Source organism: Lichenostomus cassidix, chromosome 4 (assembly GCF_008360975.1).
Source record: "Lichenostomus cassidix isolate B80296 chromosome 4, HeHo_3.0, whole genome shotgun sequence".
Taxonomy (NCBI): domain Eukaryota; kingdom Metazoa; phylum Chordata; class Aves; order Passeriformes; family Meliphagidae; genus Lichenostomus; species Lichenostomus cassidix.
Window position 1 is genome coordinate 66,666,177 of NC_139484.1, and position 12,099 is coordinate 66,678,275.

Here is a 12,099-nt window from a genome sequence, read left to right on the forward strand (position 1 = left end):
TGGCATATTTGTTTAAATGTAATCATCTGCATATGTGTTGCTAACGAGTTGATAGTTCTTTAGCCAAAATAAAGTCATTGTAATGAGAACCAAATTAACCGTGGGATTTTATCTTGGAGGGGGACAGTTAATTTGAAATTAGTCTGGTTCTATATTATGAATTGTAATTGAGCCACATTACCTCACAAAATAAATGAGGCATCAGAACTAGCAGAAACAGCCCATCCACAACACCAAGAAGTTCTGTTAAGCAGAAAGCTAGAAGAAATTATATCCATACCAACTCCTTTCCTGCCTCAGAAAATGATGCTAATTGCATTAAATAATACTTGGTTCACCGACAGTGCCTTCCATTATAGGATTTCGTTGTTTCCCCTGGCTAGGCACAATCCCCTCTGTGAGCTAGTTATTAGGGTCAAGGCATTTCTAAAAAAGCTTCATCTCAGCCAGATACTGCACGTAGTGTTACATCTGGGGATAATCAAGGAATAGCATTTTGTACAATGCTAGCTGGGAGAGAGAAAGAAATGATCTCTTGTTAGTAAGAGCTCCAGCAATTAATCCTGCTGATAAAATTGGATGTCACTACCTCCTGAATCTGGACAGTCTTATATACTAACACCATCACACCCACATTCGAGAGCCTGGAGCCAGCCAAATGTTCCTTACAGAGGGGAAAACATAGTGTGGAGAGGACTGGCTTGAGTTCAGCCACGTTTCAACAAGCAGTGACACTAACCTTGTTTATCACCAGGGTCATTAACAATGAATCCCCTTCGTTACCTTAAGGGGTGGATGAGAAATACTTGACACCTATTTTTCCTCCCCTGAGCAAAAAATAAATATATTGTAGCTATTGTTTTAGACTAGAGGGTTGTGTGTGCTGGGCATAGTCCTTCATGGGGCATTTGGGGAATATGAATGGTCTTGCTACAGCTGCTCACATTTCCTCAAAGAGGCATTTCCCCTCTGCTGGCTCCAGGACCAAGCTACTAATGTCCTTTTTGTTTATCTCTCTGGCATGCAATGATCAAAGAACAAAAGTGAGGCACACACAGTCTCCCAGCTGCTTTTGCCTTCAGTCAGTGTGAAATGTGGCACAGGCCTGTTCTCAATGGCATCTCAGAATTCTGCTTATTCAGCTGGAGCACAAGAGGTGTTCTGGCAACACACTGGAACAAGCAGAGGAAACCAAAAGGAAAATGCAGCAGGTCTGCTGCTTTTAGCAGATGCCTCTTTCTGCCCAGCTGGCCAGATGGAGAGGCATCAGGAAGCAATGGATAGCTGATGGAAGAGAGGTGAAATTCTGCTAAGTCATATGCTGTCCCTGGGTTCGCCTGAGGACTGACTCCTTTTGTGAGCAGGAGGAGACGCCAGCACAGGAGAGGGAAGGACAGCTCCAGTTTCAGGCTGTGCTACCTGTTGTCTGCACTTTGATATTTTTACCATACTTGTACAAGGAGAGGAAATCTATTAAGCAGTATGGCTATTACTCTTTATCAAAAATGCTGACTGAAGAGGATAAATCTATTCTTTAGATGAGGAACCAAATCCATCTAAATCTTTTCCATGGCAACTGAAATTATTCATCTCAGTATGCGATAAGCAGGGATGATTCTGCAATACCTCTGCTTAGTGAGTAAAGCTTTTCCACTGCTTGTGGTCCAGAATGTCCCTTACAAACTCAAAGCTACCAAGACTCACTCACTGCTAGCAAAAGTGGCTCCTTGCTCCTGGGTTCTAAACCTGGATTTAAACCTAAATCTAGATCTGAACTAAAATATCACCTAAGCCTCACACTTTTGCAGCACACCATGGTGTTTTCTATCTGTGTCTCCTTACTAAGCTATCTATGCAACTCCTTCTCCTGTAAGACGCCCTCTCTCCCCATCATGCAGTCCCATATGACCCACATATCAGCCACAGCTCTGTCTTGTAAACACCCAAGAGTGAAACAACTTGAGATTTCAGGTTATCTGGAGTCAATATACATGAAAGCAAGAGAGGAAAGGTCTGTTTTATGCCAAACCTTGCTTTACAGCCAGCCTGAAATGTGTATGTGTGCTGATGTGGTGTTTCAATTTCCTCAATGTTTCCTAATGCCAATGCTTACATATGTTTTGGAGGGTGCAGCTCTGCAAGGGCCAAAGATAATTCTCCAGCATGTGTGCTTATATAAATAAGTGTGGATCCACATAGCTGGGCAAGAGCCTGCCTGCCTGGAGAGCCAGCAGCAGGAAACTTTCCAAGGCCAGCTCCCAGGCTGCAGCTGTACGCTCTGTTCCTGCAACTTTGCACCCACTGGCCTGGGTCTCTGCACACAGAAATCACCAGAAAATCCCCATCCCCACCCATGACAGCTCGTTTTCTCTCAGATTTAGTAATGTCAGAAGAGTTCAGCCACTCCCTCATTTTCATAAGAGAAATGACAGGCGATTGTATACAAAGAATTTCTCAGGTCTCCCAATTCACTTGGCAGGCTTCAGTCACTGCTCTCTCTGTGCTTGAAAGAGTCTAAAATTTTTCAATTTTTTTGTGCAAAGGCTTCCCTAGGCTCAAAGGAAGAGAGTGTCACCTCCTCTCAAAGTCCCATCCACTGACAGGTTGGTACAGAGAGACCTTTTTCTTCCTGACCCAGAACAGCCTTTTGAATTTTTTATGTTTATTTTGTACTCTAGCTATTCCACCAGTGCTACAAAAGTCCTTTCAGTAGCACAGCTTCTATTTAAGATTATGGATAAAATAACTTATTAAAGAGGAGAAAAGCCATTTCAAGCTTTCTGAGCTCTCTCTATAAAATACGCTTCTGGTTTTAATTTGCAAAGGCAAGCTTGAAAATCTACAATGCAGCACATACATATTTTACTGCCAAGCTTACATTTTTTTCCCCTTGATGATTCAGCACCGAAGGAAGCAAGTTGCTGTGATTAACCCTAACCCAGACAACAGAGCTCAACAGCTACTTCCAGTGCCATAGACTGGCCGGCTGCCTTTTCAAGAGCAAAGCCAACAGAAGACTCATGCAATTGATGATCTGGAATAAGCCCAAGGGCTAGTCTTAAATCTAAATTACCTAAATCATTCAGTGAGGCAGATTGGTAGGGGTTGTGCTAGTCTTTACAGTATGAATTATCTCTTCTATTTTGATATGTACTGACCAGCATACCTCCTCCCAGCTTTACAGGCTTCTTACAACATTTTTTTAAACAAGAAGAACATATGTATTCATTTTAGCCTGTTTACAGTCAAAACCTTCACTTTTTTCAAACAAAGCATTTCCGTTCCTTATCACATTGCTATTACTCTCCTGGCTGCTGCACACAGTTCATCAAGTCAGTCTTTCAGTGATATTCTGCCTTTGTCACTAAAGAGATGAAAATTAATATCAGTAGTAAGACACAAGCACTGCTGAGCTGTACCATTTTGCAAAACCCTGGAGCAGCACCTTCAAATGGCAAAGCACAGCCTGCTTCCAGAGCCAGCTCCTAGCCACAGCACAAGGACAGGGCAGGAAAAGATCGATTATATAACACTAAAATGGATCAGAATCATCAGGAGGAGGGTGTGGGAGGAGTGGAGATGTAAGGGGACTAATAGCAGAGTAATGAGAGAGCCGAGCAGCTTGGACAGGGGGAGAATGTTCAAGCAGAAAGTCCAGACAAAAAGGCAGCTACACACCTAAGGTATACAGGCAGGGGCAGAAGTGGAGAAGATTCCCAGCCATGGAGAAGAAATTCCAGGAAAACTGGGGGAGAAAGGAGTGCTTGCAAAAAGCAGCCACGCGGTCAACTCTGTTTTCTGGCTACATCAAAGCTTTTGCAAGCAGAGAACTAAATACCTCTTATTAACCCTCCAGCAACTGCAGTGGCTGCCTGGCAGAGGGATGTGTTTGCAGCAGGCAGAAGCAGTGCTCAGAGCACTGTGCAGCCCTTGTTTAACCCTGCTCCCTCACTTGGAGAAGCCTGAAAGCACCTGAAGGAGATTAATGCCTCATCTGCCTTCACTTTGCAGAGCAAGATCACAGCAGGAAGATGCAAGCCAGGGTTCATTGCCAATCACCCTTCTTTCTAACCCACCTGCTGCCTGGCATCTGGTTAAACACACATTTTTATTGAATTACTGAAGGTGTTCCCAGAGCAATGACACTGCAGTCAGCTCTTTAGGGTCTGATTCCTCTCTCAGGACTGCTCTAGGGCCAGTGAGAAGGTACTGAAGGTTTTCCACGCATGATGTAAGATCACAAGCTGCAGACCAAAGGTCAAAATCTGTGCACACCGAGATCTGTCACACAGCAAGGGCACAAAGACAGCCACAGTGGGCACCAGTAACCCTCCCTTGTTTCTAGTTGTTCAGATGCAAATCAAACAGGTCTGTAGTTGTAGGTGCCTAAAAGAACTGATGAAGAGTATTCCTATCTGTCTGTGTGTCCCCACCATTCCTTCGTGCCTCAAGTGACTCTGGTGTCACCCCAGCTGTGTCTCTGGCTGGTAAGTGCTGCTCCAAGGAGTCCTTGATGACCTGACAATCCTGAACATAATCTCCGAAACAAAACATTCTAAATGCCTTTTTCTGGCTTCAGCTGAGGTCTTTCCAAAGTTTCAAGGAAAAAATTACCCATTGGGAAAACAAAACGCAACAAAGAGGATGATAACAAAGTGGGCCAGCAGTTGCCAAATTGGCTGAAGGCTTAGTGAGCTGCATGTGTGACTGGGGTGGTGCTGAACAAGCACTTCCTGTGCACCAGGATGATCTGGAGACATATGGAGGTCATCTCTCAGTATCAGGTCAGTGAAGGAAGGAGAAATCAGCTCGTGTCTGGGGGATGATGGCTTTAAACAGCTGGGGTGAAAAGGTAGAATAGGTTGTCAGAGACTGAAAGAGTTCATGCCTCAAACATTGATATAAAGTTTTGCTCATTGTAACAAAAACTGTGAAAAGAAGCCACTCAAACTGCTGAGATTAGATAAAGGGAAACCTAGTGTTCAGTCATCTCAGGCTGAGGGAAAGGAATGCACACACAAAGGCCAAACCCACCAGATGCACTGAGAATCATCCCTGGCTGAGTTTGGGGTGGGGGAGAGCACAGCCCACAGAAGCCAAGCTTGCACAAACTTCCCCTCCAGCTGAGGGGGAGAGGAGGTTTGGGGTGCATAGCATAACCTCTGGTCGGAGGCAATAAAAACACATCCATCCTCTGTTACACAAACTGGCCCAGCTGTGGAACCCCCAACCCCACAGGCCACATCCACGGGACTTTCACTTGAGAGGCAGCTGAGGGGGAGTCACAATCCATCAAAGACCCCCCAAATGCTAGGCCTTGTACCACAGGACTGCAGGTGTTGCAAGCAGAGTCTGCTGCTAGAGGCTGCCCCCTCCCTTGGGGGGACATTCCTGGACACTGCCCATGGCCTGAGTCCATATTAACCCATGGGATTCTGTGCTTTTGGGGCGACCATCACCACCGAGAAGAGCAGCTGGAGAGGATCAACACGACATCATTGGGATCCACAGATGGTGATGTTTTCTTTACTCTGCCTCTGTCACCCTCTTTCTGTACCCCCCACCTCTTTTCCTACTTCTCCTTTTCTCTCATTTCCTCTCTCTCTCATATTTACTATCAAATAAAACCCATACTATTGACTGGCATATGGTCTTGTTTGCACCTTAATTCGGGCAGAGGTATTTCTAAAGAACCCTAATAATTGGATCATAACAAAAGGTAGAATAGGTTAGGAAAACTCTACAACTATCATGTAAAGGATCAATTTTTTTTTTTTGCCAGGTTGCCTGGAGAAGGATGAAAGCACTTATTAACCAGATAATCTGGACTGGTGGTGCCTTGCATAGCTTTGTGACCATATACTCTTTATAGCTCAGTTCCCACTGTCTGAGAATGGAGTACTCTCCTAGTGCTTTGGCCAACAACCTGCCACAGTCAGAAGCTTTCCTTTAAGTAAGCCAAATTCTGTTGAATGTCATGGGATGGAGGATCATGTCTGAAAAACTGAGGATTTTATCTTTTCTGCTACAACCTTTCCAAAACATTTGTCAAAACATCACCCCATTCTTTTTAAACAGTGTATGCAGCCCCCTAGAGCAATTCTTTCTTTAGATATATGAGAACTGTTATAATTAACATCACATCTGATTCTTCTGTAAGTAGCTGAGTTTCAACCAAATGTGGTACTTTTGTGTTACAAAAGATTGACAGTTAATTTAATAACCTTGAGTTAAATCTGTGCCTTAATCTCACACAATCTCCTAGATAAATGTGTCCTATCATAACCCCATAAAATTGGGTGCCAATTATATCAATGGAGTTACAACAGGATAAATTAAGGGATTGGAATTTCAGTTTTATTTCTGAAGTGGGCAAAGTAACCCTAAGTCCCTAAACTCCACTGATCTGTGACAGCTGCATCCAACTGGGAGGGCAATTCTGTCCAAACAAGACTCAGCAGTCATAAAAGCCCTGGGTCATAAAAGTCCAGCAAAGAGATCAGGATGTGGCCCACCAGCCTCAAACATTATCCTCACAACATGATAGGCCACTTCTGCATGGTACCTCCGTGCTCAGCCCTGAACCAAGCGATAACACTTGACATTTATCCAGCATTTGGTCCAGGACTGAGAAGGGGATGGCTCTCCCATGGCATCAGCAGCCCAAAGGAGACTATCAACCAGACAGAATCCACAAATACTGTGACTGTGTGAAGGGAGAGGTAGTGTCTAGAAATGTTACCATTGGTGTTACTAAGTCTTGTTAAAAGCTTGGCTGTGCCTAAGAGCAGTGGGGTTTTGTTCAAGCTTTGAATTCTATGTATTCACACCCCCACACTTAAAAGATCTCTGTACAAGTATTCTGAAAAAAAAACATTGCCTTGAGACTAAAATTATGCATAAATCATTTTATCAGTGTGAGATACCTGTGTAATTTGTTTTCAATATAAATCTACTTTCCCCACATAAGTGTCTCTTTCTGATCCCATTTCCCATGTTAAATAGAGCTGAAGGTCAGTGTTGCTAAAATGATAATTGTGTAGAAATCCTAGAGCCACTGGCAGGAATTCAGCAGAGCTCACATGATTCAGTGATGACAACTGGCTTCACAAGAGCAGGAATTTCTCATCTCGTGAGTGAGCATGATGTAGACTCTAGTTCTGCATTTTTTTCTTTTGACACAACTTGGGCACATCCATCTCGGTCCAGCAGGCAAGATTCCTAAATCTTGGGCTTTCCCACACGTGGCAGCACAGTCCTGTGGTGATGTTCCTTGTCAGCAGCTGCCTGTGCCAGCCTCAGCAGGATGAGGGACCACCCCACTGGGGCAGGGAGCAGACCCCAGCCCACTGCCAGCTCACTCTGCAATCACAGCAGCAGCAGCAGCTGCAGAGGCTCTGCCTCTGTGTGTGCACAGGTTTCACCAGGAAACCAGCATGAGCAACACCCACAGCAGGTGAATAAATTTGCTCAGGTCCCATGAAGCCAGGACCAGTGTGAGGGTCATGGGAGGAAATAGCTTTTTCCTTATTCCCCTTTCACTTAGCAAAAACCATGTCCCATTGTGGAGCTGGGAGCTGCAGAGAAGGAGAGGGGAAAGGTACAACATCCATATGTGAACATGCTTTTTCTGTCAGTCTGACAATCAGTCTTACTCAAGGCTATAGCTCAGGGAGAAGCCAGTGTCACAAAATCTCTTCTGGGCTCTAGAAGGAATACTGTAACTGTTCTCTGCCTCCTAACCTGGTAGTTTCTCACTCCTCATCCCTCTTCCTTGTATCTCCCCACTCCCTCTCATCTCCAGTGGCTAAGGTCAGAGATCCTCAGGGTGGGGCAATGTCTGTCTCAGGAGAAAGCCAAAATGATGAAAACACCAAGGTGCTTCGAAGAGGAGGAGACCCACAAGTGACAGGTGTGCCAACCAGCACTCTGGCTGCTCTCCCACCTCCACAGCTTAAGGTTAAGCAGCTCCACTCCTCTAGGCTCCTGCCTGGGGAACAGGAGGTTCAGGTGGACCTTTTCTTTCTCTACAATTACCTGAAGGGGGTTTTAGTGAGGTGGGGGTCAGACTCTTTTCCAGGTGACAAGTAAAAGGAGGGGAGGAAATGGCCTCAGGTTGGTCTGGGGGATGTTTAGTTTGGATATTAGGAGAGATTTCTTCACAGAAAGGTTGTCAAACATTGGAACAGGCCATCCAGGGAAGTGGTTGAGCCACCATCCCTGGAAGGATGTAAAAGACCTGTAGATGTGCTCGTTAGGAACCAGGTTTAGTGCTGAACACAGCGATGCTGGGTTAATGGTTGAACTCCAGTTTCTCAGCGGTCCTTCCCAGCCGTAACAATTCCACAGTCCTATCCAGGCTGTTCCACGGGCCCGAACCATCCCGCAAACGCTCGGGCAGGGATCGGGAGGGCGGCAGGAGGCTCGGGCATCCCTGCCGGGGTTAAGGCGTGTGCCAGCGAGGAGCCACACGGTGGCACCACAGACGGCGCTGCCCGCACGGTGGCGGCGGTGGCCGCAGCCCCGAGCCGCCCGGGGACAGCGACAGCCTGGGGAGTCACCTCCCCTCCCCTCCCCGCCCCGCGCACCTGTAAGCCCCGGGGGTTCGCAACGCCACCGGAGCACCGGGGTACCCCTGCCCCGGAATTCCGCAATAAAGCACTCCCAGAATGCAGGTGGTCACGAAAGGAAAGGCTTTACTGCTGTGAGCATCGCTGTTATTAAAGGTTTTGTCGCTGTTATGCCCCAGTCCTGGAAGTGTTCAAGGCCAGGCTGGATAGGGCTTAGAGCAAGCTGATCCAGTGGAAGGTGTCCCTGTCCATGGCAGGGGGCTGGAACAACATGATCTTTGAGGTCTCTTCCAACCCAAACCGTTCTAGGATTCTATCAGGCAACCTTAGCCCTACCCCGATGGCATCACAATTGCAGAGTTGTCCCCAGCTGCAAGGAAAGTCACCTGTTTGAATGCATACCACCAGCCTGCTTCTAAGGTTTTTGGTGGTGTTGTCAATCATTATAAAGCACTTCATTTAACTAACTACCACTGGACTACATCAGTCAGCAGCAGAGACACGCAACTTCCATAATCAGGAACCTGTTCTATCAGGTCCCTCCTAAAAAGTTTGGCCATTTCTCAGGGGAAACATGCTAAGCTGTATTTTTCTCTCCCAAAATAAAGGATAAGAGGCCAGTTAAAGTCATCAGGGTCTGAAAGTGCTGCCTCAAGATGGGAATGTGTAGCATCTTACCACTGAGAGAGACAGTAGCTTACTGACTCCCCAGGGATGCAGAACACAGCTAGGGAGAATGGATCTGCCCTCTCTCAGTGCCACGGCTCCCAGCTGCTGCCCAAAAAGCTCACAGAGTGCATGGTGCCTGCATCGTATTGTGGAGCTGGATGACAGTAATCATTTCCTTATTTTTCTAAACAGAAAAGCACAAGGCATTTTCACGGGATGTTGGTATTGTAAAGCATGTTTCATTTTGGCTTCTTATAAAAGAAAAAAAAAAGGCACAATGAGTCACTGCAGAACAAATATCACCAGGCAGCCTTCAGAAAGCCACTCCAGCCTTGCTGGGAGTCAGACACTGGTTCCTGCTTCCTTCTCCTGCACAACCAGCTCCAGGCTGGCCTCCTCCTGTAAGGCACTACAGGTCTGACCACTGGGGTACACCAAGACCTGCACAAGAGATCCCAAAAGAGTGGAGAAAATCCCACTGCTACAGCTGAAGATATAGCCTATGCCCTGAAGGCTGAGAGGAGACCCCTGCAAGGTCCATTTGTGAACATATGCATCACTGCAGGCTCCTCTCTTTTCACCTGGCCTGACATGACCTTATTCCCCCCTTTAGAACAGAAAGACCCTTGAGAAACCTGGCAGGTGTCTCAGTGTTAAAGCTGCTGCTTTATTGCCTGATCCAGCAGCCCTTCAGTGGGACACAATGTGGTGACATTGACAGCTCCCTTTCCCTACCTCTAGCCATGCCTCTAGCAGCATATTCAGCTGCCTTTCTGCAAGTCCTGCCCTAAAGACACCACAGCTGCCAACACACACAAAACTCTCTCAGTCGCCCCTCAATGATCCATACATTTGTGGTTGCTAGGATTGATATCCCATGGCAAGACTTTGATCAGCTGGAACTAGAGCAGAATCATACCTCACAGAGAAAGGTCATGCTGCAAACCACACAGCCTCTTCCTGTAATTGGCTGTAAATAGTCTACAACACTTCTCTTTGTGCAGCTTTATCCAAAAATAAAATCCCTTTAGGCTGTGGTAAGACCTCCCTTTGATGTTCGTGGGAACAGCACTCTCAAATTATATGCAGTGTAGGGCACATGGACAATATTGTGTGGCAGTTCAATGCCAGCGACAGTCTGTGGCTTATATTTAAGCACTGAAATATAGTTGAATTTCCTTGGGTAGAATGAAGGTCAGTTTCAGGTTAACTTATGTCTTCCTGTAATCCTATAAAATAAATATTTTTCTGAGTCATTTTAAGTTTAAACTCTCTGAAAATAGTTTTCCTGGAATAGACCTTGTCACTACACTGAAATTCATGTCTCCACTGTCCCCACATAAATGAAATTTTAATTAAGCACACTGGATAAAAAAACATATATTTTTAAAAGGCACTGTTAATATATTTTATTAGTCAACTGATTACTGAATCAAAACTTTCAATTAATTTAGCAGCATGTCCCTATCTAGCCTTTATTCTAAAGGGTAAATCTGCTTTTCCAGCCAATCAACTCATACAAATTCCATATTGCTTATAGCAAGCTAAAACACACCCTACAGCTGTCACATCCTAATAAATCTCAGACTTTGGACTTGAAATAAATGACCTAAAGCTAAATGTAGGGAAAGGTTTTTTTCTTAAGCAGAAAAGCATAGAGAAGGTCAAAAGTTCACCTTCTTGCAATGTGACTACCACATTCCTAGAAGGCAAGGCCAGAGATGAGGCGAATCTTCCACATTCCCCATAACAGTGAGGGGGGTCCTAACAACGGGCAGCTCCACAAATTGACAGAAAGACACATCTACAGACAGCCTCAAAGACAGTGATGAGGAATCCTTATGCTCCCTTCCATCACAGCCTTGTTTTTCTGTTGCAGAGCCACACACCTCCCACCTTCCCATCCATACTTCCCTAGCACAACCCCAGTTTCATCACCAGCATTATGCAGATTTCCCAAGAGTTGATCCCCCTCATCTCCAGGGGAGACTGACAGCTCCTGCCTCCCTCTCCTCGAAGCCGGAACTCTTTACTCATCTCCAGGAGAAGGAAGAAGAGGAGAAGGAGAACTTTTGGAGTGATGAGGCTTACCTAGGGTCTCCTGGCCGGTTTCACAGCGGGGTGCTGGCTTGGTGGCCCTAAGCAGCCCCCCGAGGAGGAGCAGGAGCCTCAGGACCATGCTGGAGCCCCTCGCACAGGCAGCACAGTGATGTGGCACTCACTGCCTGATGCAGTGACTCCTCTCCTGAGCCTCAGCGCGGCTCTGGCTCTCCAAGCTGCAGAGGAAATCAGTGCACTGCAAGGGCATGCCCACGTCTCACAGTGTGTGCAGTCCAGGCGTCAGATTTCAGCTGCATTTCAGCTTGGAAAGCAAAAGGCTTGGAGACAGAGAGGGAGGAGGAATGAGCTCCCCCTCCCCTCTGCCTGCAGACCGTCTCCCTCTTGCAGCCTGGTTTACAATTTCACAAACAGTTTGAGCAAAGCGGGGTCCCCGCAGGGTTTTGCCTGGCTGCTCCTCACCCGCGGGTCCCTTTGGTCTCCCCGCAGCAGTTTTCCTAAGGGACAAGGGACAGTCATGAAAGCGTGCCTCCCTGAAGCCAAGCGAACTGCCTGGAGAGAGCAGATGGAACAGAGACAGAGAAAAGCAAACAACTGAAAGCAACTTTCCTCCCAAAGAGTGGTATTTCATCACATACTTGACTGCAAGTTTAAAACATAACGTGACAGTGAAGGCACTCTGAGCTGCATCCCGTCCAGCACAGAGGGAATGGGAACTGAAAAACAGCCACCAGGATCCCCTTCTGTGTGCTCCTCCTGGGCATTTCACTTAAGATCCAGTTTACAGAAGCAAATTTGGAGG

General features: G+C 46.3%; 1 protein-coding gene across 3 annotated transcripts in view; it reads right to left on the reverse strand.

Moving 5' to 3' along the window:
- The window catches only part of CPZ (carboxypeptidase Z), a 34,888-nt gene extending 23,365 nt beyond the window's left edge, over positions 1–11,523 (reverse strand). Inside the window, exon 1 of one of the 3 annotated variants that reach the window (XM_085059710.1) lies at positions 11,331–11,523. In XM_085059710.1, coding sequence (XP_084915836.1) covers positions 11,331–11,418 — 88 coding nt within the window. In that variant the 5' untranslated portion in view covers positions 11,419–11,523. The other 2 variants (XM_085059713.1, XM_085059712.1) reach the window with 2 other exon arrangements.
- Between the last annotated feature and the right edge of the window lie 576 nt (positions 11,524–12,099).